Here is a 25,447-nt window from a genome sequence, read left to right as displayed (position 1 = left end):
TGTTGGCATGCAGATGAAAGGGAAAAAAGAAAAGGAAGGGGACTGAGCCGGTTCCAGAAAGTTCAAAGAAGGGGCCCTGGGCAGCAATAAAACAAAATAAAAATCTAAGCAAAGGATGCCAGAGGAATAACCTTATTTTATAGCAGCAAAAACAACTCAGTGCCTTCTGAGATATTGTCTTTGAGGTGACACAGATGTCTTGTTTTAACTATTAAAAAGGTTGATCTTGTTCTAGAACTTGGCACACCATGGTCAGGCTCTTGCTAATCTTCCAACACTAATAGCAGAGCTAAAGTTGAAATATTTTGGACACATAATGCAAAGGCAGGAATCATTGGAAAAGATCCTGATGCTTGGAAAAAATCAAAGGCAATCAAAAAGGAGGCCAGCAGAAAATAAGATGGTAGATATTATCATTGCTGACATAAGCACAAGTGGAAAAAGCCTTACAAGAAACAACTACTGACAGTCCTGGTAAAATGATGTTCATTGACTCACAGACTTGGAAGTGCCTGAATAACAATACTTCATTCTGTTCCAGCCAGTAACTGTGTTTACATGAATTGTAAATATAAAACAACGGTAAGAGAATCTTTTGGTCCTACAGGTGTTGTTGAACTACAGCTGCCAGCATCCTTTATCTTTGGCCATACAGCTGAAGACTTCTTGAAGTCGTGGCTCAGTAACATCTGGAGGACTGTAAGTCTCCCACCCCGCCATACTCATTTCACAATTTCATATGGCAGAGACTCCAGTGGTGATGCTTAAGAGTATGGATTTTTCTTCAGCTGAGGCACTTTTAGATTTTAATTATAAATATTGTTTTCCCACAGCACTAGGCAACAGACAGACTCTGAGGAAAGGGGGAGAAGGGAAGTAGAATGACTCTATTAGACAGGAAACTTTTGGCAACTTTCCTTTCCTTGACTGTTTCTATACCAACCGGGTGCAATAAGAGCTTCCTAACAAACAACTAGTGTTTGTACTTGCTTCTTCCAAATCCCCTTCCCTTTGATGTTGCAGCTAATAGATTGTATGCCTGTAGGGGCTATCATATTATTGGTTTTGGGGAGTCCTTCTCAGCCAAAGAAACGCAAAATATGCTTCAGTTAAATAAACGCACACATACATGCCACATTCTAAATGCGGTGATAACCAAAGCATTAATTAGAAATTGGGTCATGTTGAGAAAATTTAGATGTATTTCCAAAATGTTCACAGCTGCACCTACAAAATATATTTTAGAATCTTCAGTGTAGTCTCATTTCTCACAATTCTGCTACTTGCAGTGATCTAGAACACATGTTGCAATATGGGAGAAGATCTGTTTAAGACCACTGAATGCAGAAAAGACTGTACCTTGACTGACGTTTTGGAAAGAAAAAAGATGATTGAAGCGGAAGGGGAATATGAGAGGGATATGTTGTCTGGATTCCCCTTCCCTATTCTGATGCCTCTAGATCTGCTGGAACTGTAATACATGCTGGGTAAGAATTATAACACTTCTGAGGGGAGACAGGTTTGGGGAAGACTGATCTGGACCTTCTCCCCCAAGACATACACAAAATTCTGTGCATGAGGTAAGGCAATTGCTCAGGCTTGTGTAGAACTCTTTGTCAAAGTGGGGCACCCAGACTCTCACCTCTTATCCTCCACATAAGCCTCTACACAGACTCTTTATTGCCAGACCCATAATCACTAATGCACCAATATCCATCAGACATCCTAGCATCTTCAAGCTAGGTCCACATATCCAGGAGTCATCAGTGAGATCAGGCAGAGCAGGCACATTTCTGGCCTTGTTGATCAAACAGTGTCACCTTATGACACCCAGGAGATGTGCCTTTTCTGTAGTGCCTGCCTTCTGGAATGACAACCTTCTTGAGATATATATTGCTCCCACCCTAATGACTTTCAGAAAACTATTAAAAACTTGGATGTTCTTGTTGAGTTACTTTCTATTGGCTGGTTGGCTGGCTGGCTGGCTGGCTGGCTGCCTGTCCATCTGTCCGTCCGTCCATCCATCCATCTTCTTTTTAATGGTAAACCACCAGAATTGTTAAGGAGTCAAGTGGCCTCAAAATGGAGTTAAATAAATAAACAAAATGTGTGAAACATTGGGAGATGGACTGTAGCTGTGCTTTTAGTAGCATCCAGATCTGATGCAATTAGCAGGTGTACATTCTTCTCTCCCTGCTGTGAAAAGCTTCACTTACAGATTTTTGCATATCCCTGCTGTTAAAAGTCACAAAAAATACAAAGCTGTTTCCCTCCTCCTCCAACCTTACTTCACAATTCTGTCTACAGAGTGACTCCCATAACAGATCTTGTTCGCTTTCTAAATAGCTAAATAGCTGCATGAATAATTCTAATAACTAAATAGCTGCATGAATAATTCTAAGGTCTGTGCTTAATGAAAAGTAGCAGTCTGGATGGAAAAACAAGGGCTAAGGATTCAACATTAAACTAGAGTAAATTTATTGACACCAAAGAGCACAATATCAACTTGTCTCCCTCTTTATATTTTTATTCTACCTTTTTTCATATCAGAGAAGTACACATGATTTCTTCCTCCTTCTCTCCAATGTTTAATTTGAACAATCACATGAATTAGACTAAGCTGAGAAAAAATAGCTTAGTTGCAATAATAATGCTGTTGTTTGATTGTGGTATGGTGTGTGAACCCAGCTATTGTGGTTTGTAAAGTGTGTGATTTGCACTAGGGGTGTACAATGCTGTTTTGGCCGAGGGCCACAGTAAGTCTTTGAATGCTACATCAGAGGCTATATTTCTAAAATTAGGTGAGGCCAGGAAAAATAATTTGGATTGAATTGAATTTGCATTCAAATGTAATTAACATTAAAATAATCAAATATAGGGGACATAATTATAACCAACGTATTCAATAATTTTCCTCTTCTGCCAAATTAAAATTTGGTGTAGACTTTTGGAGGTGCTCAGGTGGGGAGATACAGGGCAATGGCACACATGGCCTAAAGCAGGGGTCCCCAAACTCTTCAGCTCATCAACCCCATCATGAAGTTTCAGACTGTTCAGCAACCCCCAAAGATTTATTATATAAAAATAATTTAATAAATACTACTTTAACTACTCCTACTAATAATAATATTGACCTCTTAGATAGTCCCATTGACCCATGGGGGTCAACACTGACCACTTTGGAGAACCCTGCTCTAGAGTCTTAAGTTGTACAGCTCTGGTTTATACCTTAGAGAGACACATGAAATTAGCCTCTGACTTGTTCTACCCTGTTTCTCACTGAACTTTGTGGCTGACTGGGATTGTGCACTTGTATCTTCCCCAGCTTTGCTCAAGCCTTTCACCTCTACATCATAGTAAAGTCTGCCTGGTTAGCCCTTTGGCAGTGAACAGGAAACAGAACTACTTTGTATCTCCTGCACAATGCAGCAGAATTGTGCAAGCAAATTTCCAGTCAATTGTATTAAAAAGTTGCCTCTGTCAAATCTCCTGGAAAGTAAACTACTGATCTTCAGATTTAATCACTCTCCTCAATATTCCTTGCCATTTCCATGTTTTGCAAACACTTAAGGGTAAAGTGATTAATTACAATTTTATTGGGAATGTTACAATTCACTTCCCTACATCAGAAAAGGCCATGGGCTCTTTCCTCCAGCTAGTACATTCAGCAATTTTCTTCCCTCACATCCAGGAGGATCTATTTTTAAATTTGCCTACATGTATTCTACATCTCTTTTTGATCTAAACTGCAGTTTCTGGCAAACTAGAGAGAAAGGAAGGGAGGAGTGGGGAATATGACTTTTTCTCCCCACTCTCTTTCGTCACTGCACAGAACATCTAGTACTGCCAAACTTTTCCACTTTGCTTTAAGGTTCACTCTAGATCTGGTCATGATAGGAACCAATAAAGGGATATATCTGTCTTCCTTTTCCAGAGAAATACATGCTTGCTACAGATCCAAAGTATAAACCACTCAGGAGTTGTTTCTCTCCCCCCCTCCCCTTCCCTCTTTAGCAACAGCCAATGTGAAAAGACCTGGCTCTGGAAAAGACCTGATTGATGGGTTAGCCCCCTTTGCTTTGATGCAACCCATGTAGAGAGTCCAAGGACCAGGGAACCAGCAAACTTCAAAACAGCAGCACCCGGTATAGGTTATTTACAATCATCAGGCAATGTCAGTGCTACAGAGATAACCATTACTAGGCTGGGTCACAGAAAATTACATACAGAGAGGGAGGCACAAAGGCAGGCAGTAAAAATCAAAACAAGTCAGGATTGAGAATTGGATGAACTACGCCATAAATGGGGCTGGTTAGATCACTGCAAGTTTTCCCAGCTACAACAATTCAGAAAAAATATGTTCACATTCAAGACATTTTCAGATTAGAGACAGCTTATAGCTACCTACCTCCTTGACATAGCATAAGGAAGAGGGACATGGTTTCTGCATGGTACAATATGAAATTCTTTTTTCTCTGTTTGTTCCCACCCCTCTCCTAAGAGACATTTTGTCTCTTAAATCATAAAGAGAGAGAATCACAAAAGAAGACATTTGTATAGGTAGTCCTTGATTTACGACCATTTGTTTAGCAACTTTTTGAAGTTACAATGGCAGTGGAAAAAAGTGACATATGACCATTCCTAGCACTTACGATCATCGCAGCACGATCACGTGATCGTGATTCCAGCGCTTGGCAACTGTCGTGCATTTATGATGGTTGCAGCGTCCTGTGGTCACTTGATCGCCATTTGTGATCTTCCCAGCCAGATTCTGAGAAGCAAAGTCAATGGGGAAGCTGGCAGGGAAGGTAGCAAGTCACAGTCACAAGATGTCTCGCTTAACTACCGTGTCAAAAAAGGTCGTAAAATTGGGTGTGGTCACGATGCCTCACTTAACAACTGCACTGCTTAACAATGAATTTTATGGTCCCTATTGTGCTTATAAGTCAAGGACTACCTGTAACTGGGACTGAAGCCATGTTTGTCACTATGGGATTGTTGCCCTAAGCCCAAACCAAGATAATGAATGAGAACTGAGGCTGAAGCAGAACTTATCACTGTCCACTCAAACTCTCAACAATCCATAATTAGAGGCTATTGATTAAACATTATATTCTACTGTTTTATTTCTACAAATTAAACTAAGGGTTGGCCTTTGGCCTGAAATATATCTTCCTGAAATAATTCCATATTTTCATTTAAGCAAAGCGTCATTCTCTGTCTATGACTGAGCTTTCTTTTCCACTGCTGGAAAAAATCTTGGGATTTCTCAGATTTTTTGGACAATGTCTTACCCAAACCAGGGAAGTTGGAAAATATGGGCAATATTCCTGGCTGCCCCCTTGACCACCACCGATGAACCCTATGAGGAGTAAGCAGTTGAGTAGAGGCATTGGGGTGAGCCTGCTGTATGCAGCTCTGTTGTACTTTTACCTCAGAAACAGGAAATGAATGTGCCTGCTGATTCCTCCCTTGATGCTGGTCAAATTTCCTGCTCATCTAACTTTACTTTGTTAAAAAAACATTATTTTAATTTTTAAAAAAGAAGTGGGAAGTTGGCCTGTTGCAGAGCAAAGGTGGGGGGGGAAGAGAGAGAGAGGAGTCACTGAAGACAGACACACTTTGGGTGACAATAAAAACCCTATTCTATAAATGGCCACAATTTTGCCTGAAAAATTTATCACAAGATGGAATCTACTAGATCACGGGTTCTCAAAGTATGGCCCACGGGCCAGATACGGCCCGCCAGGGTCATTTATCTGGCCCGCCTGCCTGATTGGCCGCCGCCGCTGTCTGTCAGAAGCAGAAGTGTCGGGGCTGTGTCGGGAGCTACAAGCGATGCACAAGGAGGGAGATCGCAGAGCCGGACTATTCTACATGACAGGTATGCCGGGTCCAGCGGCTCTCCTCCTCTCCTCATACTCCACGGAAGGGATCCTCTGTGCAGGGTACATAGGAATTCGTTCATGGTTTTTTCAAACTATAGTCCGGCCCCCCAACATTCTGAGGGACCTTGAACTGGCCCTGTTTAAAAAGTTTGAGGACCCCTGTACTAGATGAACGTATCTGAAGTAGTAACAAAAGTTAAAAGTTTGTTCAGAGAGTTAAAGAAGCAATGAGGAACTTCAGAAAAAGATTTGGCCTAATAGGCCCCCTCAGCTATTAAATAAGGAAGAAACTGCAATAAAAATTTCTCCTCTAAAGAAGACAGAAAAAGAGAAAGAGTACACAAAAACTTGAATGCATACTTAAGTGACAAAGTTGAGCCATTTCTAGTCCACTGTTTCCCGAGAATTTGGGGATAACTTCACATGATTTCATGGAGTGTTACAGTAACCAGCATGGGAAAATGTGCATGAAGCATAAGAATATTAGAGTAGAATACCACGGTAAAGTACATCCTCTTGAATAAAGTCTATTGAAGCATAATTTGCCATGAGCACTGTCATATTGGTTACAATTTGGTAGGAACTATGCAAGAAATGGTTGGCTTCTGTTTTGTTACTACATGTTATGAACTAGAATAAGGGATGCTATTCCACTTGCAGTGTCATATAAAATAGCACCAACTTCACTAACCTGGCACCCTCATATGTTGGTTAGACTCATCCCATCATCTCTTGCCAGCCCTGGCCAGGAACTTGCTGGCTTAAGAAGGTAGATTCTGTAGTCCAACACATACAGAAGGCAGAGTATCTGTTTGAGAAGGCTAAGATAATGTTAGGAGTTGGTCCATCTAGCCCAGTTATGCTTATTCTCTGACACCAATTTTCAGGATTCTCAGACCTAGAGTTCTTCTCTCACCTGATGCTTTATATCAGAAATGACTAGGACTAAACCTGGGATCTTCTGCACTCGACCTACACCTAATATCTGTCTGTGATATGCCATGTGACACTTCTTTTGAGTTCCAGGAAAGCTCAGCACAGCACATTTCATACTTATCTCCAAGGAACACTTTCTTTACTGATCTCTTTCACAAGGCATCCCTAAATGTCTGCCAGGAACCCAGTGCACAGACATTGAGTGTAGTGTAGTGTGCATGCTGTGTGCATGTATAGTGTAGACACTGAGTGTAGTGTGCATGCACGTGTGCCAGCCAGGCTCACATGTGCCAGCCAGACCTCAATGGGCATGTGTCCAAGAACACACTGAATATTTTTATCATGACTATACTGTGCATTACTTTACTGCTGAAGGTTCCACAGTAACAAAGTGGTTTTCCAATAGATCTGCAGAAATCTTGGCACTTTGTCCAGCTTGTATACCGTTATCAGTCTTCACCACCACAATTACAAAGGACAGCTTGGCACAATCCAAAGTTTAGAGACTTCTCCGCAGAAGCCTAAAAACATCCCTATGCACCCTTCAGCATATTCAACCACCAAACCCAAGAGCTGGCTTTTTTACATCACAGTAACAAGTAGCTGTTGTTGAAGCTTTTTGAAAATAGTCATCCCCTTAAACAAACTTGGCAATTCTTTCTCAGTAAAACACCACCATTTCACTGGTGGAATTATCATAGTTAACTATAGTTATAACATTTTCAGGGACAACAGTACACGCTAAAATAAAGCTAATGGCTGTGCTGAAGCATTTATGCTCAAGAATCTTAAGCTTCCAAATGTCAAACATTGTGATTCAGCTTCTCAAAAATCTCTTAATCTACACATTAGACAGAAAGAAATAGTAAAAGTCAGGACTGCAGTATTTCAGACTGGGTTGTGGTGGGAGGAAAAATGGCGTTTTTTAAAATGTTCTCATAACACACGTCACACAGAAAGACCAAACACAGTTATGTCCCCAATGGAATACAGGCAAAGAATTGATTATTTGCAGGGAGAGCTTTATTAAAGAAAGAGGAAACTGTACTTGTACCATGAAACAGTGCAGGCCAGAATCCAATCACCTTAGTCTAGGCCTTTGCGTGTGATAGAACAAGATGGTAAAATGGAGCATCAAAGCTTCTGATGATAAATAGAAGAATCCCACCATTTAAGGCTCTTCTGTTTCCTGGGCCAATTCACACTTCTCCCCTTCCCACTGGATTGCATACTGACTGTAACAAGTAAGTTCTATGAAATTGCCATAACAAAGTAGTCACAAAATCAGACACACCACTGCAAATCTTTAAAAAGGGGACAATTCCATACATCTACAATGTTAATAAAAGTAAAAATTTTAGTAATGTTTTTAAATTTTGATGTTTTATGTATTTATATGTATTTATGGTTTTAATGTCCCCCATTGGGGGGAGATGGGTGAGGGAGGGAGGGAGGGAGGGAGTAAATAAATAAATAAACAAAGTAAATGATTACATAGTGACCAGCAATTAGAGAAAAAAGGTAGTTTCTTTACGCTTAGCTTGTCAGTTTTCAGATGCCAGCATGATATCTCCCCATTAGATTTGGAGATTTTTTTTTTAAAGTTAGCAGAAACTCCCTCAGTTCTAACACAAAGCTACAAGAACCACCAATGGCCCTGTTTTCTAGCCCTTGAGTAGAGCATTTAGCACTTTTATTTTCAATTCTCTCCAACATTCATGCTACCTGTTCTTCATAATATATGGCAAGTTTTCTAGGAAGATTTTTGGCATCTAGGCACGTGCCTGCTCTGGGAAACTTCTATTTATTTTCATTTTATACCTTCCAGTGTAAAGGCCTTCCTGGCATTAAAGAGAGATGCCAAGGCTGAGCTTCAGGAAAATAAGCCATGGCCGTTGTTCACTCTGTCAACATAAATTTGCCTCATACCCCAATTTTTACTAGGTTTTGAACATAATCACTGAGGAGAGACAGAGGTAGGATTTCATTGTGTGTATTAATCTTTCTCACCCTGGTGTTTCTCTTCCAGAGGTATGAAGGCCCCCATATCCTCCAAAAAGGGGGAAGGGATCCCCTTTTTATTTTTTCCCATGTTTTTCTGAATGTTTCTATTCTACCACTGTTCTTGAATTGTTCATATTTTTCCATTAATGGTTCTATCTCTTTTCCCCAAATTTTTGTTTTGCTTTTTCCCTGAGCTGTCACGTTTCTGCACCAGATGTTTTAGAGTAAAGTCTCCAGAACACGACCAGCAATGCCAAAACCCCAAATGATACTGACTGGGGAATTCTGCGAGTTGCAGTCCCAACACTAAGGGGTGCCAGGTTGGGGAAAGCTGATCTCTACATTATTGTTCAAGAGATGACACAACCGTGGGATCCCCTCAAATGACACTAGACAATAATCATTACATAACCAAATCATTATCAGACCATCATCAGAATGTAACCAAGAATACAGCATAGGGAACTGTATGTTTCCCAATCTTATAATACTTCCTGAGTTTCACAGAACAGTAAAAATAGAAAAATGCTAGGAATTAGGCCATAACATTTAATTTTGTTTTACTTTAATGTAAACAGCTTCCTGATTTCTAATGGAAAGCAGTATACAAATATTTGCAATAAGGAAATAAAATAAAGAAATAAAATAAGTTTTCTTTTGGTAGCATCGTTGTTCATTTCTATCCACCAGAGAGATACGTACATCCTTCCTTCCCGTAAAGAGACTGCCTAGGTTGGAATCTTGTATTTCGACACTTTAAGTTTTCTTTTGGTAGCCAAATTCAAGCAACAAATGGGTATATCACGCACAGGGAATCACTCGGCTGCAGACCGGAGAAATCTTATGAGGTTTTTCATCTGGCCTGTCAGTTTCTTCTCTAGGCCTAAACCCACACTCCCCTTCAGGCAGATATATGCTCTTCTCCCATTATCTGCCAACTCAAGAATTGTGTTTTTTTCCCCTCAGTCTAATACGGCAATCAGGATTTAAATAGCTTCCACTGGTTCCAGCAGAGGCTATTTTTATGGCAAAATTGCCTTGGGAGGAAGGAAGTTAGCACAGATCAGTGAATGTGTGTCTACCTGCATCCTTCCTTTCTAAAAATTGAGGAGACTTTCTTGTAACTCATTTCAGAGTTTGGCACACCAACACAAAAAGCCGCTGCTACCACCATTTGGGAAAGCCGTGAAAGATACCATTTTGGTTTCTCCAGAGGGACAGGAACATTCTGGGAAATTTACATTAGTTACTTTGCCCACTGTTCCTATCAGTGTCAGGATGCCCAAAGGCACCAACCCCTGCTGCTACCTGCAGAGGTGTTGCCCATCATCCACTTCCTAGTTAGCTTGCTGGGGAAAGTCTGGGGGCATGTTTCACACACAAGGACCCCCAAAATGTGACACTAGTTCATGACATGATCTTTTAAACTGAAACCGTGGGGAAAGAAATTCTCTTCTGAATGGAAAGCGTGGGCTTTATTACTTAAATAGTTTCTAATGGGAAAGATGACAGGACATCCAAGCAGGCAACAGGTCGTATCTCAACCTTGACTCTGGTAGCTCAAAATGTGTATGTGTTAGCTGGGTCACTCGGGGTGAGGGGATGAAACTCTGGATATGGCAAAGCCTCCATTGCTTTACTGTATTATACATGTTGCAGATCTAGACTGAAAATAAGTTCTTGGCCTACAGCCTAGAGATTCTAAGGAAACTCTGGGCATGATTTTTAAATAGGAGGGGCATTTGTGGATGCTAACAACAAAACCTGCAATCAAAATAACTTTTGGCAGTAGGAAACTTTAGAAGTGTGCTTTGAAATTCCTGAAAGTACTGCAAACCACCGGGGGAAGGGGAGAGGGGGCAGGGGGAGAGAGAGAGTTTCTAAAATCAACCAAGAGCATAAATCTTAGCAAGGACTGATCTGTAAAAGAGGTTGCAAATTAACCTTGACAAGCGACCATTAAAAGATTGGCTGCTTTTCCTGCTGTCCCAAAAGTGTATGGTGAAGGCAAGGATTATTGTTCTAATAATTTGCTCTTCCCTCCATCATGTGTTTGACCGTGTGAGGCATACAACAGAATCTATTCAAAGATACAGAGGGAGCCTGGCACAATCCAAAGAACGGTGTGCCATCTGAAAACACATGGGGCAGAAACGTTGTCTTGAAAGCATCCCAACATCAAATCTTCCCTGCAGGTGGAAGATTTATCCACCAAAAGTGATACTTGCCTCATCTTCGGCTTTTCTCAAGCACCTTTGGTTTCTTGCTAGAGTTTCACGTGTGGGGATGCCATGTGATATCACCACGGGGCATCTCAAAGCGTTTCTATAAAGCTGATCCCCATGAGGCTTTCTTTTAGTTGGAAAAAAACCCGCTGACCTCTTAAGCGTAGAGAGCAGAGAGAGCTAGGTTGTAATGCAAGGGAAAGCATTCACTAGGGAAAATCCACAAGTGAGAAAAGGAGTGATCCTTTCCAACACATCTTCGTGGAAGACCTGATGGGAAATTCACAGAAGGAACTAGCCAAGCTCAGAGGGCCTACTTGCCTTCTTAGGCCCTCTGGCCTTGCGTATCCCTTCTCACCTCAATGCACCCACATTTCTCCTGCAGCCAATTCTGGTGCCAAAACCTGTAATTCTCCCCTTAAAAATACTTCCTCTCCATGATGTTTCTTTTCAGCAGTGCTCCACAAGTTACATTTCTTTAAAAGCTGCACATGGGAACTTGCTATTATCAAACTTCAAAAGCAAACCAAAAATGTCACCAAGATAAGTTTCCAATCACACACCTGATTCAGAGAGCGCATGTGCCAGGAAGCCCAAGCCAGCTGTGGTATCCCTGTCATGTGCGCTGCACACCAAGCACAATTTTCAACTCAGCACTTTCTGCACATGTGGAACTGCACTTGGGAAGCCATGCTCACTTATGTGCAAAGAAACTAGTTAGCTGGAACCAATTCACAGACATGTTCCTATCACTTACTATTCAGTATTTTATACCTTTTCAGAGAAATGTGAACTGCCTCCATCTGAAATTCTTCCATTTATTTCAATTCCAGTTGAAATCAACATTCATTCACAAAATCATCAATTGAAGCATATGTGCGTGGATGATGCAGGCCTTGCTTTTCAGAAAAACGCAGCTAGATCATCAGTTTCCTCCCAGTTTGTTTTAATCAGACAGTCCATGGCTTTGATCTTCCATACCACTGTCTTCCACTCCCAATGATTTATTTTGACTTATCTGATGCCTTTGACAACAGCCTCCTGTTCCCAGCATGGCTGACCATCCCAGGACCAGAGAGCAAGTAGCTTGGTTTGCTGCTGTTGATAACAAGCTCCCGTTCCAGCAGAAGTCAGATAAGCAATAAATAAACCCAAGTGACAATTAAAGGTAAGGCTGAATTGCAGTTCATGCAGATTTCCCTAACACTATGTAGAATTACTTCAAAGCACTGTGAATAAAATGGCCATCTCACCCACCCCACCATATATTTCTCCTTTTCCTAACTGCTTGTTTGATGGGCCGCTTGTAAATATGCACAGAACTGTCCTGGATATCCCACAATTTTCAATAGGGATTACTTCCTAATAAATGTAATTAGGACTGCAGGCTTAATTTTAAAACATTTCCAGATTGCCCCTCTATTTAAAAAGGATGTTTAAAACAATGTTATGATTATTTCAGAATACCATCATGTGGGGCCATTTTCAAGAGAATTTTCCAAGTTCCCTACAAGATTCTCAAGTTGTCTTCTGGGCAGCCCAACAAGGGGACTATGACATTTCCTGGATGTATGCTCATGAACTGTCAGATGATCTGTCAGATGAGATCTTATTCTCAGATGCCATGCAGAAATGCTGTAATTAGGAGTGAGACCGCCAATATCATTGTAACAAAACCTCACTAAAGTAAACCTGAATTCTAAGAATAACTTCACCACTTGCAAAATCCTTATATAGAAAATGTTAAAAAAAGGTTTTAAAAATCTGATATAATTAACTTTTATACAAAACTTCCTTCAATGAAGAATGAATTATTCAAATTCACTGTGAATTCTAGTATTTCTCCATTATCCCTTCAATAACATACTAGTACTGCTATTAGCATTTTTGCTGTCTCCCTCTGGCTGGGGACCTTTCCTCCAGGTATCAATGAACTACAACACCCTGGCTGGTAGTGTGGGAAGCTAAGAACTGTAGTTCAGCAACATCTGGAGATCCACAGGTTCCTAGCTTGTTGAAAACAGATGCAGAACTTGGAATTCAGGTGGTTCCAGCAAGTCTCAAGAATCTTTATAAACACCCATTCAGACACCACATTATTTCTAAATGTGTGGTGGCAGCTCGCAGGTAATTTGCAGAGGTTTGGAAAGCCGTTTCCCCACACCAACATGGCAGCATTTAATCAAGAAAATGCATGGGTGCAACCAAACCGTGGCTCCTTTACACACAAAGGCCGGTTGGCTCCCTGCACACAGAGAACTACGGCCGATAGCAATTGGCTCTGCTTATGTGGTTCTTGGGAAAAACACTCCCTGAATAACACAGGGAGTTGCTTCAGGTTGAGAACTTCCCTCTCTGCTCCAAATAATATTATGGAATGACCTTGGTATAATACTTCATGCTAATCAATGATATTTTCACGTAAAACATGTTCAGATATTATGCCAGAATAGAAAATAGGAACCTGTGCAGAGAACCTGTGCTGACTCTGTTCCAACACTTCCCACTCTTCATCTTACTGACCCTGATATATTGAGTCAGAAGTTCCAAAATGGGTATCTATTTGTATTTGTCCGAATGACAAATGGCAGGGGTTAGCCAACATTATTGCAACCCCTCCCCAAATAATAAATGAATATGTGTGGTCCTCTCCATGTATAAAACTAATGATTTCATTCAGGTTATGGCTGAACAAAAAATAAGTATATTGCTTAATTTTAATAATTACATTTTAATCTACATATCACAAGCTGTTTTCAAACATTTTGCAGGCATGGGCAGGCAAAACAAGGAGCAAAGTTGAGAGTAAGTTTTGACAATACTCCTGTTTTGCTAGTGCAGGCAGAACAGGAACACTGTAAAACGTGCTCCTGTTTTGCCTGGTCAACTTGCCACCAACTTGCACAAGCAAGGGGAGAGAAAGTCCAAAGCACCAAACTCTCTTTGTGCAAGTATACTCAGGTTTAGAAAAAAATGTGACTTTCCTTCTAAATTGGTACCAACCCAGTTTGAGAACTCCTGCCCTATGAGATTGGAGACACAGTTTTACCAGTCCTCCTGGTGAACATGAGTCAATATTCTCTTCAGATCTTATCCTTGAATGGGGTAAGGGCAAGAACATGGAGGAGCAAGGAGGGTGTTCAGCCTCCCATTCCCTGCACAGAATCAAGTTTTTCTTCAGTGCTTAACACATATTCACAACCTGAATGGAAAAGGGTGTATGTGGCACATACAGTGCATTCGGAAAGTATTCAGACTCCCTTCACTTTTTTCAATTTTGTTACGTTGCAGCCTGATACTACAATCTTTCAAATTCATTTTTTTTCTCATTAATCTACATTCAGTACCCCATAATGACAAAGTGAAAACAGAACTTTAGAAATGTCTATAAATTTATTAAAAAGAAAAAACTGAAATATCACATTGGCATAAGTATTCAGACCCTTTGCAACAACACTTGAAATTTAGCTCAGGTGCCTCCCATTTCTCTTGATCGTTGCTGAGCTGTTTCTACACCTTGACTGGAGTCCACCTGTGGTAAATTAAATTGATTGGACATGAATTGGAAAGGCACACACCTCTCTATAGAAGGGCTCACAGCTGACAATGCATACTGTACCAGAGCAAAAGTCATGAGGTCAAAAGAACTGCCTACAGAGCTCAGAAACAGGATTACTGCAAGGCACAGATCTGGGGAAGGCTACAAAAAAAATTCTGCTGTACTTAAGGTTCCCAAGAGCACAGTTGCCTCCATAATTCTCAAATGGAAGAAGTTTGGCACAACCAGGACTCTTCCAAGAGCTGCTCGCCTGGCCAAACTGAGCAATCGGGGGAGAAGAGCCTTGGTAAGAGAGGTGACCAAGAACCCAATGGTCACTCTGACTGAGCTCCAGAGATCCTGTGTAGAGATGGGACAAAGTTGTAGAAGGACAACCATCACTGCAGCCCTCCACCGATCTGGGCTTTATGGCAGAGTGGCTAGACGGAAGCCTCTCCTCAGTGCAAAACACATGAAAGCCCGCTTGGAGTTTGCAAAAAAGCACCTGAAGGACTCTCAGACTGTGAGGAACAAGATTCTCTGGTCTGATGAAACCAAGATTGAACTGTTTGGCCTCAATTCTAAACATTATGTCTGGAGGAAACCAGGCACCGCTCATCACCTGCCCAATACCATCCCAACAGTGAAGCATGGTGGTGGCAGCATCATGCTGTGGGGGTCTTTTTCAGCAGCAGGGACTGGGAGACTGGTCAGGGTTGAGGGAAAGCTGAATGGAGCAAAGGACAGAGATATCCTCAATGAAAACCTGTTCCACAGTGCTCGGGACCTCAGACTGGGCTGAAGGTTCACCTTCCAACATGCAATGATCCTAAGCAAACAGCCAAGACAACACATGAATGGCTTAGGAACAACTCTGTGAATGTCCTAAAGTGGCCCAGCCAGAGCCCTGACTTGAATCCTACTGAACATCTCTGGAGAGACCTGGAAATGGCTGTCCACCGACGGTCCCCATCCAACCTGATTGAGCTTGAGAGGATTTGCAAAGAAGAATGGCAGAAAATCCAATCCAGGTGTGCAAACTTTGTTGCATCATACTGAAAAAGACTCGAGGCTGTAATTGCTGCCAAAGCTGCTTCAACAAAGTACTGAGTAAAGGGTATAATACTTCTGCCAAAGTGACATTTGTTTTTCCTTTTTAATAAATTTACAGACATTTCTAAAATTCTGTTTTCACTTTGTCATTATGGGGTACTGAGTGTAGATTAATGAGAAAAAAAATGTATTTGAACAATTGTAGTATCAGGCTGCAACATAACAAAATTGAAAAAAGTGAAGGGGGTCTGAATACTTTCTGAATGCACTGTATATGTAACTCATCACCAATGGTGCCAATAAGTCAAAGGAACTATTATTTCTACTTAAGTGTTTACCTGGCCTGACTGTACTTTGCATGCAGTTTTGGGAAACCATAGTCGGGTGGACCGATGTGGATGCTCTGTTGCTGAGGTCCATGACAGATGGTGTTGCTGAGGTAGGCTGCTGAAGAGAAGGTTGATGAGGGCTGTGGTCGTGCTGGGCTGGACTGGGCGGAATGCCATTCTCTGAGAGAAATTCTTCCAGGTCCATGTATTCCAACTGGAAAGTGTCACCATCATAGGGAAGTGTCTTGTCCCATAATGTAGGCCCCAGAAAAGCAGACTGTGGGACAGTGGCACTGGTACTGTCGTCATCCAGTTTTTTGTCTTTGTCTTTTTCTTTATAAAATGCTAGAAAGGGAAGGGGAAGGCAAGGAAATGTGAGGATTTTTACAGAGACATTGTTCAGCTACTTTCTTGCTAGGAAGAAAAGAAAAAAAGAATCCTTTTGTAGTTATTCTCTGTTTGGGGCTCTATGTTTGGAACAGAATTAAAGTGTCTCTGGATACATTTTTCAGCTCATTAAGCTCATGTATGCTTTCCACCTCGGTTTTTAATTTGCAATTCATCTGCATTCTTGGCTTCAAGCAATTGCAAGCTTCAAACAACAACACTCCAAGATTTCATCAGAGCATTCCTATCACCAGAATGGAGAACTGAAGAAATTGTTCAAATGGATACAGTGGAATGTGAGGTTTGCCTGATCAGGTCCTACTGAATGAAATCACCCATAATGGTAGGGTTTACATATCTATGCTAAGCCATAGTTTGTTAAACATGGTTTGATTTAAGCCATCACTAACTGGATTTGCACAACAGTCAGCCATCAGAGTTTACAAACTACAGTAGCTGTGTCTGTATACATTACACTGAACCCAAATCATAAAAAGCAGCTATGGCTTTGTGTAATGTATGTAACCAGTTACTGTTGCAACTAGGCTTAAGAAGAACAGAACACACATTATGTTTTTAATGCATTGTAAGCTGCTTCAAATCAATTTTGAAGGGCAACATACCAGATTTTAAATATAAATAAATAACCTGAAAAAAACTACACCCTGACTTTTTCATTTAAAAGTCTGTAAAAAACCCAATTACCTAGGCCAACATTCATGCTAGTTAGGAATTCTGGAAGTGCCATCTTACAAAGTAGCCTAATTTAGTCCAATCTTCATCATTTGCTGCTTAGAAACTGAATCCAAATTCATTATGAGGAGCTATAAAACAAGCCAAATACTACACAGGGAAGCTACAACTGCATTTCTCAAGATTGGTTAAAAATAAGTTTATTTTATTAGAGAGGCAATAGAGAGGCTGGAGGTATTAAACCCCCTTTTTGCTCCTTCCTGCATCAATTTCAAGATCCATATCTTCCCTTTCTTCTACCCCTATGCCTGGTATTTTTTTTTTTTTTTGAAATGCACACCTGTTTGAAGCCAAGAATAAGAACTTTTTGTCCAATGTGTAGGAAATTACAAAATTAACTGTAATCCCCCCCCCCGCCCTTGGTGGAGAGATTTTTCTTACAGCAAAATAGCAATAAAATGGTAATTATGGATCTTTGTGCAACTTATAGCTTGTTCCTTCCTATCCATTGGATTTAGACTCATTATGCTAGGAAACAGCAACTGGCAGCCACTTTCTAAATTTCTTTCATGCATTTCTCAACAACCGGTGATCCTGTTTAAATACATTGCATTTGAACATTTACCATCCACAGATCTTTCAGCACTGGAAATATTTTGGAGTTGCTATCATGATCTAAAGGGTTTTTATCCTGAAAACTTTCTTTTCAGAATGACACATTACATCAAAGAACATAATTAATCTTGATATTCTATTTTTGTGTATGGTTTTCTATGGAAAAAAGTGTGATTTGGTTCATAGTAAACAAGAGTTAGATCAGTCTAAACTACACTTATAGTATTAAGGTATAGTTGATAGAGAAGATTACCTAGAAAATCATAGGGAATTTTTGAGTGCTGTACAATCCTTAGCTATTACTGGCCTTAACTGCATTGGATTTTAATGGTTTGAGGACTTCAACTTTGTTAAAAATAATTCAAAGTTTAGATTTTACTCTTCTTAAAACTTCAACCAGAGGTTGAATTAGGTGGTACTAAGTACACCTTTGGGGGGGGGGGAACATGTTGCAAATTCTGATTTCAGGAATGTGGTAAAATTTCTGATTTACTTATGTGCATATCTGGAAGTATAGCCGAAACAACTCTCCAGATTTAAAAAAAAAATCTAATACAGGCTTCAGGTGGTCTATGTGTATTGTGTGTGGGGAGGGGAGCTGTGTGTACACATTTATGGATAAATCTGTGCCCCGTGTAATGCAGAGAAAATGAGTATGGGGAGGGCCTACAATTCCAGGCACACAGTTTCTTCAAAATAATCTCCACAGAAATCAAATGCTATGACATAAAACAAGAGCAAGAGTTGATAGATGCTTAAAACCAATGCTGCAATCCCATGCCAATTTACCTGAGAGTAAACCCCACTAAAAAGGGGGATTTACTTCTAAGTCAACCTCCACAGGACTGCACAGTACAGCACTCTGATGTGGACTCTCTGTTTTATGTCTTCTTGGTAAATCTCATCCCGAGGTACCTTACCCAAAAGAGCAGATCCGATTTACCACAGAACCCGCCAACCAATATAAACTGTACAGTTAAAGTATAGTTACTTTAACTATACACCATAAACAAACTATGCATACTAATTTTGGAGTACAGTAAATAGTAGCAAGCTATACAGCTATTTCAGATATACTTACTTGAGGGTAAGCCCAGGGTATTGAGTAGGACTTACCTCCGCCTAACATACAGAGGCAAAAGCGGCAGAATTAGAAGGAATCGTTGTTACCTCTCGGGTAATCCTACGCGTGCTTACATGGAAGTCAATCCCACTGGATTCAGTAGAACCAATTCCCACGTAGCTAAGATCGCACTGCAGCCTCCGCAAGCCGAGACCAAACGCGCGCTTACGGTCGCGCGACTTCCCCGCGTCCCGCCTCGACGCGCAACCCTATTCCGAAGCAGCGCTAGGATAGACGCGCGCGCCTGTCCGCACAGCTCAGTCGCTGCTTTCGGTAAAACTCGCGCGCGGCTAAAGCAGACCGCAGAGGACATAAGCCGGAGAGGGGGTGGGGGGTGGGGGGATAGGGAAACCCACTGCCACGTTCCTCGTTCCCTTGCCCCCCTCCATCTCTCTCACCATCTTCGTGATGCAGCGGCAGCTTGAGCGGGTTTTCCAGCAGGGATTTCAGCACCCCGTAAGTTGGAGGTAGGAAAGCTGGGTTCAAAGGAAGAGGTCGAGCCATACCTCTTTCGCCCCTTCACCCTGCCAATTTTGTTAAACTAGCAGAGGAGGAGGAGGGAGGATGGAGAGAAAAATCCCAATCAATCTTCCGTTTGGAAAAGAGCGCTCTCTTCCTGGGGTGAAGGGATAGCTGGCTCCAGACGACCTCGTTCCGAGCGAATCGGGGCGTCCCTGGATGTCTTTTTGCATTAATAACAGCAGGGCTACTAGACCGAGGAGTTTTGTTTTGTTTTTTTTAATTTAAAAAAAAAGGGAAGAAAGAAAAAAAAAGAGGCAACCCTACCGGCCAGACAGCCAAGCAGCGCTTTCTAGCTCCCTCGCTCCTCCCAGACCTAAGAGCTGGCTGGGGCCACCTGCGCCGCTCTCAGAACATTTGCACACCCATGTGCGGACTCGGATCAGAATGACGTCAAAGCTAGCGCAGCTCCCCGGTAGGCGGGCAAGGGCGGAGCTCGCGAGCTCTGGGCCCTCAAAATTAAATGTTGGGTTTCCGTTGCTGCCTTGGGTGCTTTTCGTTCCACTGCCTCCGCTCGCTCTCCCCGGTTCTGGAGTTCGCTCTAAAGGTGGCTCTGGGCTGAGGAGGAGCGTTCAGGAGAGGCCTCCGTGTTTCGCAGTGTGGAAATTCTGTGTGGAACAAGAGAATAAAAAATTCTTTTTTTAATCTATAAACAAAAATAAAATGAAAATAAAGTCCGTGATGGCTTTCAAACCAACTTTTTAATTATTATTATTATTATTATTAATTTAAAATGTTTTGCTACCACTCAGATTTCAGGGTGGGACCCATTTATGGAAACACAACAAATTTAAAGGCTGCAGCCAAAATCTTAGCCAAATTTCATCCATTCAAACAATCCTTTGTACTTAAAAGCCAGGGTAAATGTTTAAACATGAATTTGCTGACCACCCAGGAGATAGCAGGGCCAGGGAATTCTCTGGAGAGGACACTCTGTTCTCCTCCTAATACAGAGGCTGCACTCACTGAAAATGTGGTTCATTCGCGTATTTCTCTGGGATCATACAAGAACTCGCTAAGTTGCAGCACTTGGCTGCTCTGGAAGAGTTAAGCAGGATCACTGGCCTGATTAATATGGCTGTGTAGGGCTTCAGTTTTGATCTCTAAAGGTGCTTTGGAGAGCAGAGAGTTGCACCCATAACACCTGTGTGCAACACCTACTTGGATGGGAGACCACCAGGAAATCCCAAGGCTTTGTGGTAGACTGGGAAATTAAAAAAAAAAACATCCTGGAAAAAGGCAATTGCAAACTTCTTCCATATCCTGCCAAGGAAACTATATAGAGGCATTCGTGAAGTCACCAAGGACTGAGGTTGATTTTATCTTGTACAAACCCAACCAGTGTGGTTAGTTGCAGTTCCATGAGGGATGCAACTCCAGAGTTCCCTGAGTAAGCCATAATTCTGTTAACCATGGGTTAATGTCCTCTGCCAATTCAACCAGTAAAAACCCATTGAGAGCCTAAACGTTGAGCAGGTGCCAGAAGGCTTTCCTTTAGTTATTTCCTTCTGAGTTATTTTGGACTTGAAAGGACAGAACCAGCCCTCTGAACTGGAGTTGAAGACTTTTTAAAATTGGTGCCATGTGTGTGAAGCAGCCAGGGACACCATGGTCATTATTTATTAACTGAGGCTTCCAAAACCTCAGTAAAGGACAAGGCCTAGCTTACTTTGCGTTCAAGAAGCAGCAGCAGCAGCATCTGTTCTTCATTGTGGGGAACTGTGATTTTTACATAGGTGTTTTTACCGCAGCATGTTAACCTGGGAGTTTTAATGAGGCAACTTAAAAACAAAAAAACCCCTGCTCTTGCAGTTAAGAGCAGCAGTGCAGTAGTGTTTCCTCTGGGGTTGACTGCTTCTGGAGGCAGCTCAGAGTCCTGGAACTTTTTTCCCAACTCTCAGGGAGGCTTGTCAGCCGTTAGTTTCTATACCTGCTCACGGGGTATTTGTGCTTCAGGGCTGGTATCAAATACTCAGTGAAATAAACTAAGGGCAAGAAGAGGGCTTGGTGTTTTATTTTGCTGACCCCACTCTCCAGCTGAGAGCAACCTGCTTAGTCTTGCTCCTGCCTAGCCTTCCATCAAAACCAGCTTCCACCTGACTTCCCTGCCAAAGCGCTTGCCTCTCCATTCACTGATCAGGTATTTCCTAAACTCACAAAAAGCTAAGAGGGGCAGAATTCAAGAAGCCAACGTGTGGGTTGAATCATTCTGGTCAGATGTGCCCAAAAAGCTAGTAAACATTTAGCTTTCACCATACTCCAACCACCATGGGGCAGTTTCGTGAGATCCTACTGTCAGATTCACATTGAGGCTTCCCCAAATCTGCTTCATTCTACTCATATTCCATCACAATCTGCAACACTCTATCCTGGCTCCATCCCTAAGGAAAACTTCAAGCGTCCGATCATCCAGTACGTTTACAAAGTCTTTCCTAGCTCTTCAGATGGGCTGGGACTACATTCTCCCAAATCCAACTTAGCATGGCCTTCAGCCAAGTTTTTTTTAACACACAAGGAGCCAAAAAGCCCCTGTGCAGAGGCTGAACGTGGACTGGAACTCCAGTAAAACAGTGTGGATTATGGGGCATGTTTTTGTTTCATGAACAGAGCCACTCTGGCTGGGATCAGTAGTCCAACCGGCCCAATCTGTCCTTTGAATTGTACACTGGTCCACAATAACTGTCTATCCTACTCACATGGGCCAGATTTACACATTATACATGCTTTGTGTTTACCATGGATTGTGGAATAAACCACAGTAGTGGTTTCCCATAGTAAACCATAGTTTCCAGACAGTGCTTAAATTACACAATAAAATCCTAGAACTGTAAATGGCCTAAAACATGGATTTGGGGAACTGCAGTGATGACACGTGTCGGGACATCATCTCCTAAATGACAATAATAATGCATTGAATGTAATTTGCATCACGATGTGACTCATGCATATTACATAATTTGCATCTTTTCTTGCAGTGATATTACAATGCTTCATGGCCTCAACTGGGAGCCTGTGACCTGAGTGGTCAGTGAGAATAACCTGTTGCTCAGAATCCAAATTAAAACATTCTTAACAAGGGGCTGCCTAGCCTTTGCTTTAGTACAGTGTTTTTTCAAACTTAGCAACTTTAAGATGTATAGACTTCAACTCCCAGAATTCCCCAGCCAGCATGCTGGCTGGGGTATTCTAGAAGTTGAAGTCCACACATCTTAAAGTTGCCAAGTTTGAAAAAACACTGCTTTAGTACATTCAGAGACAAGATCCCACCTTCCCTTGGCTTAACTGGTTCCATAGGCATCCACAGGAGGGGACGAAGGGGAGCAAATGACAAGACATGCATTGCAAGGTAGAGGTGCAAACAGCATGACTTCTACATCCATGTCCATCATTTGGATGCAAGTATGAAAGGTAGGTTTTTGATCAAGACATCACAAGACACATTTCATCACCTGTGCCTCATGAGAGTTTACACTGGACACCATGATCAGTTTCACAATATACTAAATCAAATTCAAACAGGCCACATGATGGATTAGTATAGTGAGCCCAAGGATTGGGATAAAGGGAGGAGAACAAAATGACAGCTAGTCCTAGGACAGTGCAAACATTACCCGAATACAGTGAGTAGACCATGTAGTACTCTCAGACTGGCTAGTACCTCCCTCCTTCATTCTGATCATAGCTATGCATCACCCTGACAACCCCTTGTGTGTGCACTAAGTGCTATGGCCCCTCACAGGTTTCCAGAGACTCTATATACAGTATTGGGTTCATACCTCCACAGCTTAGGGTTAACCATAGTGTGGTTTGTTTGCATTTGCTTTAGGACACCCATCATCCTCAGGTATGAATCAGACCCTACATGTTAGTCAACAAACCATGTTTGGGGAAAAAAAGCCTGACTTCAGTGTAATGTGTAATCCAGCCAATGTTAGCGTGGCAGAAGCTGTTCTAGGACAGGCCACCTGATGTCTCAGCCACGGCATCATTTTGCTTGGTGCTTTCATTTCATGGACAGTACAGGAAAAGTGTGCAATACTGTGGCTGTCAGATAGCAGGAGAATTTCCAAGGGTGCTGGGGGAACGTTTGCACTGTTGCTACGTTAGCTCTGTAGCTACAACAGAGCTCTATAGCATCTTCTGAGATGCTAGGCATGCAGAATATCACATTGGCATTATCCTAATGTTAAATCTGGCTTATCTACCTATGCAGTGCGATCATAGGTTCAACCTGCTAAATATGCTGACAGCATTGGTCCTTTCCCTTCTTCCACTGCAGCCTGACACAACTACTTCTCTGCATTATCTTTATGCGCTTCTAAGATCTTCAAAAATCTCCTGGTAAAAAGAAATTTACAGATATTTTTTAAGTGGATGAAACCATTAGCATTTGCTCTACCTTTTGTCATTCATATTAAAATGCATGAAATCACTAACATTTTGTCCCTCTTTAAGAAAATAAGTAAACTAGAATTCTCTGTATGTTCCAGTTCTTGGAAAATCACAGGTTTAGTGTTTTTCAAAGCACTGAGATATACAGAGAAAAATAATCTACTCCACAGAAAACTAATGTCCTAATAGACTCTGTGCAAAATAATATTTAAGAAGCTATTGGTGAGCCTTGAGCAGAAGTACATGATGGATTAATTGGAAAAGTGGAATATGACAAGGGCATGGTGAGTTCCAAATCTCCTGCCCAAGGAATAACCATGAGAATAAATATTGTTCGTAGGGAGGAAGGAATAGCCACTGGAACACAACCATCGTGTATGAAAAAACCAAACCAAATTGCTGGTTATTGGACACCAGGTTACATAAACCTGGGGAGATCACTGATAGGAGTAAGGGTAATATCTGGCATAGGTTGTCTGTGGATCAGGTGATGCATAATGCATTTCTGTTTGATATGTGCTTAAATAAATATGGGCAGAAATCTTAATGAGCATTAAGGCTAAGAGCGAAAGAAAATAAACAGAAATATAATACCTGGGATGAATAGAGAATCTGAGAAATACTGATAAACAATATTAATCTGTGATTAGGATTAGAAAAAGGAAACCTTGAGAAGGAAGGAAGGAAGGGCAGGACAGCTGTACTTTCCTCAGTATGCTTTCCAGCACAAAGCAAAACACATAGCAGAATATGAATATGTGGAATGTGATATGTTGCTAAACAGGAAAAGTAGGCAGACTTTTGTCCTTGATTGACTGTGAAACCAACTCTTGGTTGTGATAGACAAGGCAAGTCTAAATACCAGATATTCCAGCATCAAAATGGGCCAGGATAAATGAATTCCCCACTGGGACTGTAATGTAAGTTTCCATGTTATGTTCTTACCTGTGAATTCCAGACGTGATAAAAAATTACATGTCGGCTGATGTGTGCCAAAGGTACTGTAATTATTGCTGCAATCCCATCTAGAGTTGTCCAGGAATAAAAACCACAAAAAGTGTTTCTCGGTAAACCTGCAGAGGATTTCACTGCATTGTAAGATTTAAACAGTGAAGTAGAAAATCAGCAGAAGAAACACACTTGACAAACCACTTGGTCTTTCGTTGCCATGTATTATGGTCTTTCTCCTAACAGCTACCTAGGAGCAGAAATGGATGCATACACAACTGACTGAAATGTTTCTTGCTGAGAGTAATTTCATTAGATATGAAACAAGTGAATATATTTGGTTAAATATTCTAGGATTATTGTAGCAATCAAACATTTATAACTTTTAGGAACAGACAATGTAGTGCAAATGTATTCAAGGACAAACTTTCAAACTAATATACCTAACTTAGCCACATAAAGTATTGCACCATTTCCTAGAACTTTGGAAAGAAGTTAAAAGTACTGTTTTTTAAAATTCAAAAACAAAAGTTCAAAAATTGCTGCAAACTACTGAATGTAATAGCCTGAGCATTTTTCCATCTAACATCTTTGCACAATATGTGGAAGATCAGCATCCTTAATACTTGCAGCCCTTTTAATAACCTTCCACGGGGACACAAGAGAGTAATTTGTATCTAGTTTGGAAGCTCTGAGTAGCCCCTCTTAATCCCAATTTGCCATCAATTTATGGTTCCAGACAAGATGTCTTTAGCAATCAATATGAGTTGGTTGATATAGTACCATCGTTGGGTTTC

General features: G+C 41.3%; 1 protein-coding gene across 2 annotated transcripts in view; it reads right to left on the bottom strand.

The window, feature by feature from the left end:
- HLF (HLF transcription factor, PAR bZIP family member) overlaps positions 1-19,857 on the bottom strand; it is a 63,867-nt gene extending 44,010 nt beyond the window's left edge. Inside the window, exons 1-2 of one of the 2 annotated variants that reach the window (XM_007432473.4) lie at positions 19,190-19,857; positions 15,983-16,318 (exon numbers count right to left, since the gene is read on the bottom strand). In XM_007432473.4, the coding sequence (XP_007432535.1) occupies positions 15,983-16,318; positions 19,190-19,295 (442 nt within the window). In that variant the 5' untranslated portion in view covers positions 19,296-19,857. The remainder of the gene's footprint in view (positions 1-15,982; positions 16,319-19,189) is intronic. The other variant, XM_007432474.4, reaches the window with a different exon arrangement.
- Positions 19,858-25,447: the final 5,590 nt, after the last annotated feature.

This window comes from Python bivittatus, unplaced genomic scaffold, assembly GCF_059951505.1.
Source record: "Python bivittatus isolate LINGU-HERP-01145 unplaced genomic scaffold, Pbiv_v1 ctg000220_np1212, whole genome shotgun sequence".
NCBI lineage: Eukaryota > Metazoa > Chordata > Lepidosauria > Squamata > Pythonidae > Python > Python bivittatus.
This window is presented reverse-complemented; position numbering and strand designations above follow the sequence as displayed.